General features: G+C 42.1%; 1 protein-coding gene and 1 long non-coding RNA gene across 2 annotated transcripts in view; both read right to left on the bottom strand.

The window, feature by feature from the left end:
- LOC141769980 (uncharacterized) overlaps positions 1–19,952 on the bottom strand; it is a 195,931-nt gene that overhangs the window by 78,079 nt on the left and 97,900 nt on the right. The window lies entirely within an intron of this gene.
- On the bottom strand, positions 14,680–19,210 carry LOC141770114 (natterin-3-like). The gene is made up of 2 exons (XM_074639775.1): positions 19,183–19,210; positions 14,680–15,623 (listed from the first exon to the last, which is right to left on the bottom strand). The coding sequence occupies exons 1-2, from the start codon at positions 19,208–19,210 to the stop codon at positions 14,680–14,682; spliced, it is 972 nt and encodes a 323-aa protein (XP_074495876.1).

The following is a 19,952-nucleotide window of genomic DNA, read 5'->3' on the forward strand; positions in this document are numbered from 1 at the left end:
AGTCTCCCCTTTACAGACATGCCCACTTTATGATAATCACATGCAGTTTGGGGCAAGTCATAGTCAAGTCAGCACACTGACACACTGACAGCTGTTGTTGCCTGTTAGGCTGCAGTTTGCCATGTTATGATCTGAGCATATTGTTTTATGCTAAATGCAGTAAATCTCCCTTTAAGGTACATTTTGAACAAATAAAAAAGAGTGCGATTAATTTGCAATCAACTACGGACAATCATACGATTAAATATTTGAATCGATTAACAGCCCTAGTAAAACCTCCCGAAGCAACTCACGCTTACGTAGACCCTGAACACAGAGAACTAACAGTTAGCAACACGTATGTAACAGTTAACAAAGAGTAAAGAAGCAAAGAGATGAAACTCTGGTGCTTTTTCAACAACAGCCGCTAGATGGCACTGCGGTAGCGCTGCCGCCATTTTGGACTGAAAACGCCAATGAGTCTGTGTCCATGGGTGTATAAAGATACGTCTGTAAATCAGAGAATCATTTTTTTTTAGGTAAATCAACTTCCCAGTAGGAACTCTTAAATAGCCCTCATTTAAATCATTATGTCCTAAAGTTGTAAAATGAACTAACAGCTGAATCCAGAGTTATTTTCCTCGCCATAAAGAACGTGCATCAGACCCACGGGACCGCACCGCCCTGCACGCTCATATGACATATGGGGTTCTACCAGCTTCCTGCTAGCTGTATGTGGCTGTAATAATGGATATATTGGTTGTAATTCATCACTTTTATTATCTTCTAATACATCCATGGACTGTATGGTATAAGCCTGTACCGTGGTGGACGTATTAACGTCTCTGTTCCCAAACAACCGGCTATCGGCCAGTAGCTAGTAGTGCTAGTAGCACGACATCAACAGAATTTAATGGAGTTGTAGGATATTTACTAACATGCAGGGCAAAAGCACAGGACACAACCTCTTCTACATCCATGGTCTGTGGTCTATTGGACCCTCTTCTACATCCATGGTCTGTGGTCTATTGGACCCTCTTCTACATCCATGGTCTGTGGTCTATTGGACCCTCTTCTACATCCATGGTCTGTGGTCTATTGGACCCTCTTCTACATCCATGGTCTGTGGTCTAGTAGACCCTCTTCTACATCCATGGTCTGTGGTCTATTGGACCCTCTTCTACATCCATGGTCTGTGGTCTATTGGACCTTCTTCTACGTTGTACTGGCGTCCGGTAGTTGCTTTCGGTCCAAAATGGTGGAAGCGTAGCTCTGCTGCTGGGTGCTGATGTTGCAATGGAACGAACAATTGACTTTCACTTCTTAGCAATTTACGTTGTTTGCAGTTAATGTGGTAGCAGAGCTAGCTAGCATTAGCTCTGTTTGCACAGGTCAAAACAGGACTGCAGAGTTCACAACATAATGGACCATTGAAACGTTATCACAGTTTGAAAGTAATTAGATGCAGGGAGCAGAGCTGTGACGTTATACCGCAGTATTGAAACTGAAGGTTATCATACCGTGTACATTTGCTTGTCTATCTTGAAATAAACTGACGGTGAGTGTGTGTTCAGGTACAGACATGATCAGTCTGGCTGCTGACGGTACATGTTAATAATAATAGGACATTATTTTAAAACAGCTGATGTTATTTTTTAATTAAGTAGTTAATTTAACATGCTTTAGTGCTGCTAACATGAAACTAACTTTAGTAATATAACATCTTATTGTTACATGCTATTTTTTAATCAGGTTAATAATTCAGTTTTGTTCCTTTAAGGGACTCTATCAGCAGATAGCGAATGATAAAAGGACTCTGATCGTGATCGTGGCCAAAAAAATGATCGTGACACCCTTATATGTCTGTATGTATAGAGGACAGCTGTAGCCTTGGTCAACAGGTACTGTAGCAGTAATGACTGTCGGTCAAATTAAAAATAACAGATCAGAGACAGACCCATGAGACAAAACAGCTTTTGTGCTAGAGTGCAGATACTGGTATTATATGAAACTAAAAAAACAAATGAATTCATTGGTAACAACCATGTCATACTAGCTTGTCAGGAAGGAGGTTAAATAACGCTCTGAACTTATGTTAAATTTTGGCAAGGAAAAACTGTCATGTCCATGTTCAAAGGGGTCCCTTGACCTCTGACCTCCAGATCAGTGAATGTAAATGGGTTCTATGGGTACCCACGAGTCTCCTCTTTACAGACATGCCCACTTTATGATAATCACATGCAGTTTGGGGGCAAGTCATAGTCAAGTCAGCACACTGACACACTGACAGCTGTTGTTGTCTGTTGGGCTGCAGTTTGCCATGTTATGATCTGAGCATATTGTTTTATGCTAAATGCAGTAAATCTCCCTTTAAGGTACATTTTGAACAGATAAAAAAGAGTGCGATTAATTTGCTATCAACTACGGACAATCATACGATTAAATATTTGAATCGATTAACAGCCCCAGTAAAACCTCCCGAAGCAACTCACGCTTACGTAGACCCTGAACACAGAGAACTAACAGTTAGCAACACGTATGTAACAGTTAACAAAGAGTAAAGAAGCAAAGAGATGAAACTCTGGTGCTTTTTCAACAACAGCCGCTAGATGGCACTGCGGTAGCGCTGCCGCCATTTTGGACTGAAAACGCCAATGAGTCTGTGTCCATGGGTGTATAAAGATACGTCTGTAAATCAGAGAATCATTTTTTTTTTAGGTAAATCAACTTGCCAGTAGGAACTCTTAAATAGCCCTCATTTAAATCATTATGTCCTAAAGTTGTAAAATGAACTAACAGCTGAATCCAGAGTTATTTTCCTCGCCATAAAGAACGTGCATCAGACCCACGGGACCGCACCGCCCTGCACGCTCATATGACATATGAGGTTCTACCAGCTTCCTGCTAGCTGTATGTGGCTGTAATAATGGATATATTGGTTGTAATTCATCACTTTTATTATCTTCTAATACACCCATGGACTGTATGGTATAAGCCTGTACCGTGGTGGACGTATTAACGTCTCTGTTCCCAAACAACCGGCTATCGGCCAGTAGCTAGTAGTGCTAGTAGCACGACATCAACAGAATTGAATGGAGTTGTAGGATATTTACTAACATGCAGGGCAAAAGACCAGGACACACATCTTCTACATCCATGGTCTGTGGTCTATTGGACCCTCTTCTACGTTGTACTGGCGTCCGGTAGTTGCTTTCGGTCCAAAATGGTGGAAGCGTAACTCTGCTGCTGGGCGCTGATGTTGCAATGGAACGAACAATTGACTTTCACTTCTTAGCAATTTAGGTTGTTTGCAGTCAATGTGGTGGCAGAACTAGCTAGCATTAGCTCTGTTTGTGTAACAGATAGAAGAAGTGACAGTAAATAATATTTGTAATTTTTATTTCTTATGTTATGTGTTTTATTGCAATATGTATTAATTTCACCAAAATCCCTCACTTGTTGTGTTGTTCCTAAGTTTATCCTTGGTATTGGGAGTACTGTTTTAGTTTGTGCTACAGCGCCCTCTGGTGGTTGTTAGCAGACGTACTGCGTCTCCTCCGCTCTCTCGTCAGTCTGCACTGAACCTGACTGCGAGAGGTATGTATCTAAAGTGGCGCGATGTAAAGTGTGAATTCTAATGTTTTAATGTTGATTTAATTACACAGAGCAGTTTACTCTTGCATAGTATCATTAGGACAGACGAACTGGGTCATTTTCTGTCGTGCTTTTTACTTGTAAAGTGAGTTTTGAGAGACTAAGCTCACTAGCTAAACATGTGTGTGTGCTGGTGTCGCCGTTTTATCTTCCCGTGGGATCCACATGTAAGCTTGTCCTTTTCTCATGTTAGGTGTTTTTCTATGAGGATAAAACCCATATGACAGCATTTTGCTCTCTCTGGGCTCAAAACAGGTATGTGTATATGTGTTGTACTCCCATTACCGTGTTCAGTAATTATAGTATTCATTTTAAGTATATTGTGTGAGGTGATTGTGGTACAGTGTAATTTTCATGACAGCCATAGGGGTCTGTAAAATATTTTTTTTATTGTGTCTTATTTGATTTACATGTTTTGAGTTATTTTCATGTTTATAATGAGTCTGCACTGAACCTGACTGCGAGAGGTGTTTTTCTATGAGGATAGAACCCATATGACAGCATTTTGCTCTCTCTGGGCTCAAAACAGGAATAAACCTGAGTTCAACAAGACATGCCAGTGTCCAGCGTCTGATTGTGCACCAGAACACAACGCAGTGTGGTCGGGACCTGCAGACCGTTCCGGCTACATTGGTGCCGTGACCCGGATTTCTCCGCTTCAGATCATCGTCAGCGTGATCGCCGGTGGTTGCTGCAGCAAGTATTAACATTTCAAGGACACTGATGCTGTAACAAGTACTAACACACTTCAGAGACATTAATGCTGTGACAAATACTGCATATATTGTGAGTGTTAAGTGTTGTTGGTGCTTTAGTCTTCACAAGTTCATTTTTATCCTGTTTTTTTTGTGTATGTTGAGTATTCACTTACCTCTTATTAGCTTTGGTTAAGAGATAACAAACCTAGCTAAGATGACTGATGGTAAAAATGTTAAGATACCATTTGGCCATGATGGGGGTACTGGTTCAGTAAGCTTCAGACGGGGCAAGCTTTTGGGAGACGTATACTCAACTCCAGTTAGGGGTGCTGGGGCAGTAAGCTCCGGGCGGGGCAAGCTTTTTGGTGAAGTAGAATCAACTTCAGTAAGGGGTGCTAGTGTAGTAGGCCACCCTGCATTCTCTTCCACTCACATGCACACCGATGTACTTTCTCCCAGACAGCACATGCCTAGTCCAGACATGAGTTATCCAGACATAGGGGATCTCATAACACAGTTAGCCAACCAAATTGGAGAGAGTATTGCAAGCCAGATGCAGAAAACTGCAGGTAGCCAAGAAGATCGAACTACTCATGCACCTAGTTTGAACACGGGCCCGGGTCTCTCTGAGTTAAACATGACTGGGGTGAAGTTAGTGATGCAGTCAGATGTGAAGGAGCCACCACACTTCAGGGGTGATGGAACCGACAAACACACAGTACATGAATGGGAGGAAATCATGGATGCTTACCTAAATAAGAGGGGTGTCCCGCCTCATGAGCATTCCCAAGAAATAATTTCAAGATTGATGGGAAAAGCTAGAGATGTTGTCAAGGTCACCCTGCGCAGCATTCCATCTTTAAGGCCTGCTGAAGACTCCAAGCTTGTCTTTGATATACTCAAACAACATTTTAGTGAGGTAACATATTCTTCGATGCCTTTGGCAGATTTTTATAACACTCTCCCTTTGGCCGGAGAAAGCCCAATGGACTATTGGATCCGCTTGAATAAAGCTGTGGATGTGGCAGATGAGTGTCTGAGGAGGCAGGGACGGAATATTGAAGATCCCTCTCATGAAGTCACAATGATGTTTGTGAAACACTGCCCCGACCCTGCACTTTCAAGTGTTCTGAAGTTTAAAACAGCAGAGAAATGGACAGCAGATGAGATCCAGGAGCGCCTCACTGAAAACCAGAGAGAGGCTAGGACCAAGTCTCAAGGTAAAACATGTCGGCCTCCACAACCAAAGCAGGTTGGTGCACATGCCCAGACTTCAGCAATGGAGGCTGTAGCTACTGATAATGCCAGGGAGCTTACCTGCGACCAGAATGCAATGGGGCCCTCATCCTCTTCTCAGGCAGAGAGTGTCTGCATTCAGTCCCTCATCAGCTTGCTGGACCGCGTGCTGGAGCAGAAGGCTCAGTCAGCAGTAGTTACACCACCTATTGGGGAGCAAGCAAATTTTACTCAAAGGAGATGCAAGGTTTGCCAGTCCGGTGACCACTCAACAACTATGCACTGCAGGCAGGAAAATCTCTGCATGAGCTGTTTCAAGCCTGGCCATTGGAGGAGAGAATGCCACCAACGAAAGTCAAGAAATAATGCCACGTCACAACCTGTCCAAACACAGCCCAGAAATGAGCAAGGTGGAGCAGGTTTAAACTAGACAGCTCACATTTGGCGAGGGGACGTGTGGGCGTTAAAGGACCAACCCTTGAAGGAAATGAGGATTTGAAAGAGGTGTATGCAAATGTCTGCAAAGCAATGCCAGAGGATTGCACAGTAATCATTCAGAATATACACAAAGTTGAGCCATTTGACGAGTTATTCCATGCACCAGTGATGATCAGTGATTCTGCTCAGTTGCAAGGATTGCTTGATACGGGATCAATGGCTTGTACAATAAGCGAAGAAGCAGAGCAAAGACTCCTATCAGAGAACGTTTTGACACAGCGGCAAGAGCCGACACAGCGCATTATTCTTGTTGGCTGTGGAGGACTACAGGTGAGCCCCAAGTGCATATATGATATGGAGCTGGGTCTGTATGGGGTAAAGTGCATGGTCCCGGTCCTGGTGGTTGCTGGTCAGAAGGACGACATCATCATAGGCACCAACATGTTGAAATATGTGATGAGTCAGCTGAAAAATGACGAAAACTACTGGAAACTCGTCTCATGCAATGTACAGGGGTCCTCTGAGTGCGAGCAGTTTCTGGAGATGATGGCTGGTCTCACAAGGTGGAACGGGGCTGATGTACCAGACAAGGTGGGTACAGTTAAGCTAACCCAAGCAGTGACTCTACTCCCCAAACAAGAATACCTGCTATGGGGCAAGTTGCCAAGTAATGTCCCTATGTCACCTGGGAGCACAGTAGTGGTGGAACCTACCTCTTCCAAGTGCATCCCTCGGGGTATCATGGTTGGCAGAGTGGTCACACCTTTGTGGGGAGATGGCTGGGTTCCCATGAAGGTCACCAATTACACAGAAAAGCCACTCACCCTGAAAAGAAACTGCAAGCTGGCAGATGTTTCTCCCTGCGTTGCAGTTGAAGATTTCACACTGCCCCAAGGCTCCTGTGAGAAAGAAAATGACGCAGATAAAGTGACTCATGACAAACACGCTGATAATACTGACCTGAAACAGAGACTGCAGAATGTTGGCCTGGGGGATGTCAACATCGATAATTGCCAAGTGAGCTCTTCCACCAAGATCCAACTGGTGGAAATGATGGAACAGTACCAGGATGTGTTTTCAAAACACCATCTAGATTGTGGAGAAGCCAAGGGCTTTGTGCATAGGATCCGGCTTACAGATGACCGTCCTTTCCGTCTTCCATATCGCAGAGTGCCTCCAGCTCACTACCAAAAGCTGCGCCAGGTCCTCACTGAGATGGAAGAGCAGGGAATCATTCGGAAGTCAATGAGCGAATATGCATCCCCACTCGTGATGGTCTGGAAAAAAAATGGTGACCTCAGGATATGCACAGACTTCCGGTGGCTGAATGCAAGGACCATCAAAGATGCTCATCCCCTGCCTCATCAGTCGGACTGCTTGGCGGCTCTTGGCGGAAACACTGTCTTCAGCACCATGGACCTAACATCAGGTTTTTACAACCTGACCATGCACGAGGAAGACAAGAAATTCACCGCCTTCACAACACCCCTGGGCTTACATGAGTACAACAGAATGCCCCAGGGACTTTGTAACAGTCCCGCATCTTTCATGAGAATGATGCTGAGCATTTTTGGTGATCTAAACTTCAGTAGCTTGCTGTGCTATCTTGACGACCTCCTGGTCTTTGCCCCATCTGAGCAAGAAGCCCTCAATAGGCTGGAGGTTGTTTTTCAGAGGCTGAGAGAGCACAACCTGAAGCTGAGTCCAAAAAAATGCCACCTGTTGCAGCGGTCCGTGAAATTCCTCGGACACATTATTGACGGTGATGGGGTAGCTGTTGACCCAGAGAAAGTTGAAGTTATCGTCAAAATGTCAAAGAAGGATTTAATGGAGGATGACGGCTGCACACCTTCAGTTCGGAGAGTAAAGTCATTTTTGGGAATGGTGTTCTACTATCAGCACTTTATGCCCAACTGCTCCGCCACAGCAAAGCCTCTGTTTGCCCTTACAGCTGGTCAAAAACGGAGAGGGAAGGTTAGAAAGTTAAACCAGAATCCCGGTGTCTTCAGAAAGCTCACACCTGCAGACTGGACTGATGACTGTGACTCTGCCTTCCTCAGCCTCAAGGAGAAGCTTCTGAACTGTGCAGTCCTCGCTCACCCGGATTTCTCCAAACCACTGATCCTATCCATCGACGCTTCTCTTGATGGCCTCGGGGCCGTTTTGTCACAGTTACCAGAAGGTGAAACCAAAGCCCGTCCGATTGCTTTTGCGAGCAAGACCCTCACTGGCTCACAAAAGAGGTATCCCGCCCATCGCCTGGAATTTCTAGCGCTCAAGTGGAGTGTTTGTGAAAAATTCAGTCACTGGTTGAAGGGTCACTGTTTCACAGTGTGGACCGACAATAATCCATTGACCTATATAATGACAAAACCAAAACTTGACGCTTGCGAACAGCGGTGGGTGGCCAAGCTGTCCCCATACATGTTCGATCTTAAACATATACCTGGGGTGAAAAACATTGTGGCAGATGCCTTAAGTAGAGACCCTTTTGCTAGGTCAGTGGGCCAAAGATTGATCAGCGAGCCATATGAGAACCTTTTGGTAGAAGCCGAGGGAACAAAGGAGGAAGGAGTCCAGGATGTTTTCCGGTGCAAGGTCCAATGTCTTCAGGCATATAACTCAGGCTGTGTGATCACAGATGCGCTACAGCACAAGCCACCTGGAAATCAGGATTCCGCTGATGTTAAGTCCATCTGTGAAGCTCACATTGAGTGGGAGAAAGCTGCAGAGTCAAGAGCAGTTCAGTTCCTCCAGGTTCTGCCCCAGGTGGCACACTCAGAACAAGACACCCTTCCAGCCTTCTCTATTGATGAGCTTCGGCACGGCCAGCAACAGGATCCAGACATTGGGGAGGTCCGGCTGTTTGTGGAGCGGGGTAAGCTGCCATCTAGAAGAGAGAGATGTAGGCTAAGTCCAAGAGCACAGATGCTATGCAAGCAGTGGCATCGGATGAAAGTCCAAGATGGAGTCCTCTATAGGATTACCAAAGACTCTTTAACCAGGCAGAAAAGGTACCAGTTTGTCTTACCCGCCAGTTTGAAGGTCAATGCCCTTTCTGGTGTGCATGACCTTGCAGGGCATCAAGGGCAAGCCAGAACCCTACACCTTGCCAGACAACGCTTTTTCTGGCCGCAAATGGAAAGAGACATAAAGGAATATGTGAAATGCTGCCAACGATGTATCCTAGCAAAGACTCCTGAACCAGCTGCCCGAGCTCCCTTGGAGAGCATTCGCACTTCTGCACCCATGGAGTTGGTATGCATAGATTTCTGGAGCGCTGAGGATAACAAACAAAGATCAGTTGATGTCTTGGTCATAACTGACCACTTTACAAAGTTGGCTCACGCGTTCCCTTGTGTAAACCAGACTGCAAAGCAAGTTGCGAAGAAGTTGTGGGATAATGTGTTCTGCATATATGGTTTTCCACAGCGAATCCATTCAGATCAGGGAGCCAATTTCGAAAGTAAACTCCTAGCAGAACTCCTCAGCCTCACAGGGATCGCAAAGTCACACACAACTGCATACCATCCCATGGGAAATGGGCAAACTGAGAGGTTTAATAGGACACTTGGCAGTATGTTGCGTGCCTTACCATTAGCAGCAAAACAACACTGGGCACAACAGATACAAACCTTGACCTTTGCTTACAACGCCACCATCCATGAAACAACTGGATACGCCCCATTCTACTTAATGTATGGTCGGGTCCCCAGACTTCCGGTGGATGTGGTCTTCAAGCAGGTCCTGAAAGACACAGTCGTGGTTGACTACAAGACCTACGCCGAGAAACTGACGGCAAGCCTCCATGAAGCCGCTGGCATTGCTCAGCAGCATGCAAGGAAAGAGCAGCAGCATCAAGCTGATGGTTACAACAAGAGAGTCCGTGGCACTTGCCTGAATGTTGGTGACAGAGTTCTGCTCGCAAATAAAGGGGAAAGAGGAAAGAGGAAGTTGGCAGATAAATGGGAACCCACTATCTACACTGTCATGGATCGGAAACCTCAGACTCACATCTATAAAGTTGCGGACGATGGCGGGAAAACCAAAGTTGTACACCGGAATTTGATATTGGATGTGAGCTTCCTACCAATCCCAGAACAAATCAGTGGGGAGCTGGATTCAGGTGCTTCAGACGAGGAGAGCGAGTTTCAGTCTCCGTCCATTGATACTTTGAGTGGCCTGGCGGTCGAAGCTTCTGAGGACCGTACCCACTCATGGATATGCACATCATCTGATGTTGACTGTGAGTCTTTGGGAGATGATAGAGAGTCAGGAATGGAGGTTGAGATGTCATACTCCCCACCTAGAGACTCTGATCACCTGCCACTTGTAAGGCCCCAGTCTGATCCTGCCAATGGTGGTGGAAACAAGGAAGAAAGAGAGGAAACCTTACCTGTGAGAGACTTGCCCGGTTCCAGTGAGCTCCCCGAGCCATACATGACTGACACTGATGTTGACCCTTTAGCCACCGTTTCTGACCTAGATGAGCCAGAACCCTGTAACATCACCTCACCCACAACAGTGACTGATAGACAGATACCTACACAAGGTTCAGGGCCTGACAGGCACGTAGTCAGAACACGTACAGGCAGGGTTGTCAAAGCAGTCAATCGCCTGATAGAGAACATGGCGCAAAAACCTTTCACACAGGGTATTGTAGACAGGTTTAACAGTAGGTCACAGTCCTTACTCACCTTGTTTTAAACAGGGCAGAAGAGGTATAGAAATGAGTTTTGTGTTTTGTTTTTATACAGTACATTTCTTCTTTTGTTTTGGGTCATAAAATGTTCACATTGACGGGATTGAATGCCAAGATCTCATGTGGTGTAAAAGGCATCATATATACTAGGAGAAGCAGTAGCCTGATCAACTTCTGTTTTCTCTGAACTTACTTAGCAAGTAGCTAATATGCTGTGTGGGGAATTAGATTCCCAGGGTTATCTTGGACCGAAAGAATGTGAAAATTGTGCTTTGTAAAATTGATTTATTTATCTTGCACAACCTTCTGTATGTTTTCGGGATTTGGCGAAATTAAAGAGGGGTGAATGTAACAGATAGAAGAAGTGACAGTAAATAATATTTGTAATTTTTATTTCTTATGTTATGTGTTTTATTGCAATATGTATTAATTTCACCAAAATCCCTCACTTGTTGTGTTGTTCCTAAGTTTATCCTTGGTATTGGGAGTACTGTTTTAGTTTGTGCTACAGCGCCCTCTGGTGGTTGTTAGCAGACGTACTGCGTCTCCTCCGCTCTCTCGTCAGTCTGCACTGAACCTGACTGCGAGAGGTATGTATCTAAAGTGGCGCGATGTAAAGTGTGAATTCTAATGTTTTAATGTTGATTTAATTACACAGAGCAGTTTACTCTTGCATAGTATCATTAGGACAGACGAACTGGGTCATTTTCTGTCGTGCTTTTTACTTGTAAAGTGAGTTTTGAGAGGCTAAGCTCACTAGCTAAACATGTGTGTGTGCTGGTGTCGCCGTTTTATCTTCCCGTGGGATCCACATGTAAGCTTGTCCTTTTCTCATGTTAGGTGTTTTTCTATGAGGATAAAACCCATATGACAGCATTTTGCTCTCTCTGGGCTCAAAACAGGTATGTGTATATGTGTTGTACTCCCATTACCGTGTTCAGTAATTATAGTATTCATTTTAAGTATATTGTGTGAGGTGATTGTGGTACAGTGTAATTTTCATGACAGCCATAGGGGTCTGTAAAATATTTTTTTTATTGTGTCTTATTTGATTTACATGTTTTGAGTTATTTTCATGTTTATAATGAGTCTGCACTGAACCTGACTGCGAGAGGTGTTTTTCTATGAGGATAAAACCCATATGACAGCATTTTGCTCTCTCTGGGCTCAAAACAGGAATAAACCTGAGTTCAACAAGACATGCCAGTGTCCAGCGTCTGATTGTGCACCAGAACACAACGCAGTGTGGTCGGGACCTGCAGACCGTTCCGGCTACATTTGCACAGGTCAAAACAGGACTGCAGAGTTCACAACATAATGGACCATTGAAACGTTATCACAGTTTGAAAGTATTTAGATGCAGGGAGCAGGACTGTGACGTTATACCGCAGTATTTAAACTGAAGATTATTATACCGTGTACATTTGCATATCTATCTTGAAAAAAAGACATAAGTGAGTGTGTGTAAGGGGTACACCGTGTGTAGTAATTAACAAAACGTTTATTTTTGTATTTCAAACTAAGTGTAAAGCAGACAGTGTGCTGATGTTTCAGCATACCTGCTCAATAGATCAGTAAGTTTTCATTCAGTGCCATCTACTGGATTTATTTGATATTTCAGCTGCTTCATGAGCATCTGCAGAGATTAGTTAAATGGAGATACATTACTACAAAACTCACTCACTTAACCTGAAGAGCTGTGGCTGACAACTAACTGAGAAACTTTGTCCAATTTTTCTCAAAATATAGAAATAATTCTAAGTTATAAAGCAAATAGAAACCTGTTTTATTCCCTAACACTGTATATTCTCATAGGCGTCATACCTTTTTAACACAGCTTCTTTATTTGTAACACTTTTTGATGCCATATGTATTTAGCCCCAAAACTGACAAAAGGCAGGAAAATATTATGAAATAAGTCAAATTTATTTATTTGATTTTATATTTGATATGATTTTTTTTGTATTGTCTATCAACTGATTGCAGGTAGAATTAAAAGTACAAAGCATTTCTTTTTACATTCAGTTTAAATAATTTAATTAACATTAGATTAATTTTATTTTATATAAAATCAATCAACTGTAATTTTATTTTTCTGATAACATATTGTTGTGCTATTTCAAATTCAGATGAAGACATGAAGGAAGTTTTTACTGACGAGCTTCATTCTATGATGTTCAATCCCATTATGCTTCATGCAAACGTCTACTTGCTACAGCCCGCCATGAACATCGTTGCACACCAAACTTTTGATAGAATTTGGATGATCCAGCACTAATACTTCACTCACTATAAGAAAAATCTGCAAAGTTTCATTTGATATATGCAGCAAGTAGGCAGATGGCCAGTTGGGCAACTTAAAATGTGTTATTTTCGTTATTTATTGCCTTCCCCTAAAATACTAACATTCATTTCCTAATTATGCAGCAGAACTGGTGACATACCTGTTACATAACTTTCCACTACCCAGACAAGCTCCATAAAAAGGTGCTCTTCTTAATGATTTTTTTTTGTGGAATAACAATAAAATTATGTCTCATCATCTTAAATTTGTATGTTCACACTTCAACTAGACAATAGAACTGCAAGAGAGACTCAATAACCTGTTACTATCCAACTGTCTCAGCCTGCTCAGGGAGGCAGGAGTTCAGCAAGGCTTAAAAACACCAGCTGCTGATGTATTGCTTATTTCAGGTCTTGCATTTTAGTAGGCTACAGAAATGTGTATGCAATAGGTGTTGGGAGACTGGAAGTACTCCTGGAGTTTTTAAAGTCCATCCTGGAGGAGGGACCCTATGTCGGTAGGGAACCTCGCTCGTTTATGAAGGGCAGCTTCAGGACCCTGGCCCCATCACCCCTAATTTGGATGCCAATCTAACACCTAATGTACACTAAAACACACAACTATGTTTAAGCCTTGATAACATAAGCAACATAAAACACAACTCAATCAGTAGGACATCAAACAAACCAAGCTAACCCCGTTTAGCAAGTCAAGACAAAGGAAACAACACAACTTAAACCTTAGCAAGTATTCAGCTTTGCTATTGTAATTCATAACAATTACATTTTAACTGCCAGCCTATCCCAGGGGAAGGGCTCTCTTACCTTACCTTAAGGACACCAAGCAGACACCCTCAGAGATGAGCAAGACAAGACTTTGGTTGGAATGTACAGAATACAATCCAGTTTTATTGGTTTTTAAAGATAATATGAAGATTACAAGTTACATGAATTGAATGATACGAAAAGGAACCAAAACACCCAGTAAAATCTCAAAAGATCCCCAAAAGCTTCAAAATGCCCAAAAGAAAAAGTCAAAAATATCCTCAGAGTCAAAAAAGCCTCCTATAATCTGTTGTCTCCCTTCATTTATACTTTTTTACTCCAGATCCATGTATGGTTAACAACCTAAACATCAACAAACTATTAGATCATAAGACCTTTAGCAAAGAAAACTTTCTTACATATTTTTACCAACCAGTGAATATAAAAGCACACAGGATTACATATTGAAGAATGAAAGAAAATCAAATACTTGTTATCACTATTAAATGAGCACAAAGACATATGGGATTATATATGTGGAATAAAATCATATCTGAGACTAAATCACTCTAAGCTCAATAGAAGAAAGGAAATCATACTGAGTCACCAGTTTCACAACAATGTTTCCAAGTATTTCTGTAATTTTCAATTGGTTAGTCAATTAAACTAATTAATTAATTGGTTAAACTCTGAATTAGGGTAGGTTTTAGGGGTGTGTGTCTCTGACATTATAGGTGAAACCTCAAAAATACATTTGGTGCCTGGTAAACAATTTGTTGAAAAACTGAAGAAATCATTAAATGCCAAATTAAAGCAAAAATAAAACTTATTTTTTTTTAGGTTTTCATTACGGGTATCCAACATACAATATGTCAGGTACTGTAACTCATGGAGCCTCTTCCATTATGCTTTCAGGGAGAGGGCCTACAGAGATTGACAGGGATCCACCACAGCCAAGACTTCTCCCACTTGGACGCCTTTGTAGGTCCCGGTGATGGACGTCCACTTGGTCTCCCCGTTCCTGTAGGTGCGTTTGAGGCGTGCAGTGTAAGGGATGTCTGCCCCGTACTTATGAGCCACCATATTGACTTTGCAGGAGTGGTGTGGTGGGACTGTGCACTCAACAGCAACAGAGTGGGTGGTTGACTTTTTATGAGTGGTCCCCTTCGAGAACTGGAGGGTTGTCTCCACACTAAACCCAACAGTTGCAGAGGCAATATCTGGGATTCCGGCAGTGATGCTAGTCGTGACGCCCGCTGTTATGGAAAAGCTGGTGTCCCACCTTTGCTCTTCTACGGTTGCCTCTGAGAGGGTGGCTGTCTGTGTCACTGGATGGTCGCTTTTGTTGATGACTGTAGAATTTTTCAAGATCTCTGGAGGATACTTAATGATATTAAGATTATCAGTTTTATACTTGACATCAGAAATGTGCTCGCTGATTACATCTGAGTTAAAGGTCAGAACCTGGTAGTTCTTGTACCAATACTCTTTACCTCCCCAGGGAAGGAAGAAGGCCTCATTTTTAACATGCACCTTCCCAAGACCATACTCGTTCTTCCCAACATACATGTCATTGGGGGATGTGTATACTGCATTTGCAGGCACTGAACCGTAGGAGCCATTCTTCCACTTCAAAGACTCAAAGTCGTCTTTGTTCACCAGGATCTGAAATTGGGAGACACGATGCTCTTTGTCTCCATAGGCGTAGTGGCAGTAAGAATCCAGGGAAGGGCAGAAGAAGCCGGCCTCAATCCCATGTTTGGCAACGTAGTCGGTGCGTTGTTCGTATCCGTTGTAGATTGAAACTGCTCCGTTGGGAATAGAGCCGTTAAAGGTCTGCCATTCCAGGTTGGTTTCTTCAAGGGTCACTTTGAGAAAGCACAGATAGGAACAATGTTAAGTATAAACCAAATGACATCACTAATAAATCGATGTATTCCCAAAGCTTTTTGAAAATAGACAAGCTTGAAATAAATGCTTTATAGGGCAAAACAAAAACTGGCCAATGGAGAGCGAAAAGCAAAACATTTATCTCAAAATTATTTTTAAATCACTTATCAAATTGTCATGAATTTTAGAAGAAGCCAAACTGACCATAGCTTAACCCCTCGCCCAAACAGTGATTGTCCAATCATAGCTTAGCAACCGTAACTAGGCATGGAGGTCTGTCAAGCTCTGGATTTCTCCACATGTTGAAGCGTTGTGCATACACCGTAAAACTCATTTAAAGAGTTTGGAAAAAGTGTTAGGAATGGACTCAACTGTGTGTTCAACTGCTCTAACATAAGCTGCAATGTTTAGCATTAGGGGTGTAACGGTGATACGTTTTTACAACGATGCGTTATTATAATTTTCCATGATTCCGATACGGTTCAAGGACGATATTGGCTCATATAGAGCAATACGATATGATACGATTCAATTCAATGACTTGAAATCGACACAATACCTTTTTTGCCAAAAATTCTATCAGTGTGAAATAAATAGCTGATACTGCACAATGCAGGTCAGGATTCCTCAAAGTTTTTCTTGTAAGGGAATCAGGGATAAATTAATTATGGATATAAATAAGTAAACACAACGATTAATGGCAAATACATATAACTCATACAAAAGACAGTGCAATATTTAACAAAAGATCAAATTCAAGTTAAATGATGTTCTCATTTTCAAAGCAAAAGGTAGAGCAATAATATTTAACAAAAAATAAAATGCAACCAACTTCTCTTCAGGTCGAATGAACAGTGGTTTAATCTAGCCATCGTGCGCACACACGTTCATGCGCTCACACAATGGCTAACATGGTGCACCTGTAGCGCATTTGAGCATAGGGTGGGATGAAAAAGAAGGCATTATTATAGGGGGTGCATTAGCGGCTGTGACAATTATGACTTACTGTATCACATTCATTACTTTCTCCCCCTTTAATCACAGGGCTATCCCCCTCATGACCTACTGACAGTTTGGGAGTCCTGTAGAGAGTTTCTCTCAGAGGAAGCATATTGTTGTCTGGGACTACATACATTATTTTTCAACTTTAGTTTTGAACCTGAACCATTTTGATCACATCATGTTGCTCGGCTCAGCCTCAGGCTATTATAATTAAATTGTGGAGCTCAGACATTTTGTCCAGGATGGAGACACCGGGTGAAAGACTGACATGAACGGCCGGTCCTGAGGGAGTTATGAGAGGAGCGAAATGCCTGTTGATGCGCAGAAGGAACTGTGTATAATTAATCAAAACAACACGTTTGATGTGCTCATAAGCACGGAGGACTCTGTGGTTCAAAACTGCACAAAATGTAACCAGCGGATCAGACGTGTCTGTGCGTAATTGTTGCCAGACAACATCACTATATAGTTAAAGACAGCAGCGATGCGCTGTGCTGGCTCTTATCTCGTGCGCATAAATTAATTAATGAGTGGAACATGATAAACGTCTATGTAAGCATAATATTGTTATTTTGATTCTTGCGAAAACCGGGACAATTAGTTAGTGACTGTTGAAAACTGGGACATGCGACTGTTTGACAGATATTTGTCTGGACTCGTGACACCTAACTTGAAACCGGGACAGTCCCGGACAAACCGGGACAGTCCCGGACAAACCGGGACGTCTGGTCACCGTAGTTTAAGCACCTGCTTCTGTTCTCCTTTTCAATATAAATGGTAGAGCAATAATACTGGTGTCACAGTAGGTGCGTGGAAAGATTGGTCGTGGTTCCGTTTTATTTATCTGGCCTTTGCATATTCTGCAAACAGCGGGTGATTTAGGACATCTCCCTTTATGCAAAAGTCAAACTGTTTCCACACACTCGACCTTAAACCCGGCTTGAATATCTCTCACTTGTCTGGCTCTTCCTCTCTATCAGCCTGCCGCTACACAGGGAGAGTGAACCGGAGTAACATTTTACATTTATTTACTATCAAAACTATGAAAAAAATACATTCATATTACGTTTGACGTGCTTATATACAAGGTGTAAATTCTTAGTATCGATGCAATCAATAATTTACTTTGCCAATTGATTATAGGTCGATATACATCCCCGTTAAGGACAACTTGTTGAGTACCTGTCGATGTAGTTGGATCGTAGGAATATAAATCGATACATCGATGTAGTAGATGAATCATTACACCCCTGGTTTGCATGTCAAGATAACTAGTAACTGTGTTACTTAGGAGCATATCATTTAGCTAACTATTAGTTTGTGAATGTAAGCACTGATGTCCTTAAAGAGATGAATATTTTGATAGTTGAACAGTTTCTGTAGCTGAAAGTATGCAGAAGTAGTTAGAGTCCAAAAAACGTACGGAAGAAATAGAAGAAGAAGCAGAATAATAAAGATTTGGATAACATACTGTGAACGCTGTATTACAGTATTCACACAATAAGTCTTGTTAAACTTAATCAAAATAATATCAAGTATTTTTTTAATGCTTGTGTTTTATTTTTCACTGGAACTTCTTCAATTCCAATCTTTCCTTTTTCAGTTCAAGTTCTGTTTTCAATGCCAACATTTACTGTCACTCTTCTAGTTCCATAGGATTTTTTGCTTGTTATAGTTTTTTGTAATAAGCAATTTCTATTCATCCCATTTTAAATGACGAAAAGAAACAGCAGCATGGAAATATCATACTGTGACGGCAGCTTCACTTTACCTGGTTTAGCCATCGTCAGCAACACTCAGCTTCAGCTGCAGATGAAACACACAACAGAAGCATTGTTATTTAAAATATCAGATCATCAAATGTTGAGCTACTCAGACAGCTAAAAGGCAGTGTTTGTTTTAAAGAACATGAGCACAGAAAAACAAGACTTTGATCATGTGAAAGATGAGCATCTTTAGATTGTCTGCTCATGGAAAATCATTTTTTGCAGTCGGGAAGTTTGGGAATGTATCAGTATAATAATAATAATAATAATAATAATAATAATAATCATAATATTATAGGTTTATTGGTCAGTGTAGACACAGCAGGTAGGTTAGACACTTTTTAAAAATGTATATTTTAATCAAAAACATAACATGAATGAAGATAAAGTAAAAAAAATTGAGTTTAAAGTTTTTGAGAGAAAATCTGTTATCACTACTGATGTGTGCTGGCGTGTGCAAGGCAACAAGGGAAAGACCCAAACACAGACAAAAGCAGACATGATCAGTTCAGTTAATGTATGGGTAAGTTGCAACAACTCACAAGGTTCAGAAGTCCAGGGATCAGGCAGAGGGTCAGGCTGGCAGGCTGGCAGGCTGGCAGGTAGGTAGGTGACAGGTGACCAGGTTCCACGAAACTGGTGACAGATAGCAGAAAGAGGCTGGTATAAGTACTGTAGAGGCTGATGATGAAATCAGGTAAAGGTAGGGAGATGGGCGGGGAAGCTCAGGTCTGGGGATTTTTATCTTCATTCTTGTTCCTCCAGTTACCTCCGTTCTCCCTGGTGATGTCATTCATGTTTCCTGATGGTGGACATTGCATACTCAATCCCTATGGAAGGGGACTTTATTCAAATGATAATGTAAACTTGAAAATGAAATTGTAATTCTACAATAGCGTCATGATTTCCCACATATGTATGTGTTATATGAGCAAAAATAAAATTAAAATGCAATAATCAAATTTGCGTGTGTGACAGCGCATCAATTGTGTTTTTGCATTTTGGTCTCGTCAGAGATTTGTTTTTGAGAATGAAGGAGGAAAAACAATGTTTACAAAAATACCTGTGTGCATGTGGACTAGGCCTTAATCAGCTAATCAGAATCACCTGTGTGTGTCTGAAGGGTCTGAACGTGATGAGTCATTGTTAGAGATAACTGGTGATAACACAGAGAGAGGTACTACTGTACTTGAAAAAAACATCCACAGTCAAAATCCGCAAGTTGTATTGCTGAAATCATTTCACTTTGGGCACCCCAAGACTTTGATGGAGATGAAGACATGGCAGTTGTGTAGATAAAGTTAAAGAATTACTTTTCTCCACATTTATGTTTTGTTGAGGTGAAATAACATTACAGTCAATGAGCCAGCTGAAGGGCTCTTTCGGTGCTTTGTGCTTTTTTAACTGATACTGTTTCCCACAGGCTCTATCTGTGGTGTGGCTATTTGTTTGCCAAGTAGAAAGTGAACTTACTAATGCAAGAAATTAACTGCCACTCACCTAATTAAAAGCAATTATTTCAACACTACTTGAAATTTG

This window comes from Sebastes fasciatus, chromosome 6 (assembly GCF_043250625.1).
Source record: "Sebastes fasciatus isolate fSebFas1 chromosome 6, fSebFas1.pri, whole genome shotgun sequence".
Taxonomy (NCBI): domain Eukaryota; kingdom Metazoa; phylum Chordata; class Actinopteri; order Perciformes; family Sebastidae; genus Sebastes; species Sebastes fasciatus.

Excerpts from the sequence above, each read along its gene's own strand:
- LOC141770114 (XM_074639775.1), bottom strand. The coding sequence starts at position 19,210 with ATGAATGACATCACCAGGGAGAACGGAG. Across the intron at positions 15,624-19,182 it reads CATCACCAGGGAGAACGGAG|TGACCCTTGAAGAAACCAAC; the intron begins GTAACTGGAGGA and ends GCTTTCTCAAAG.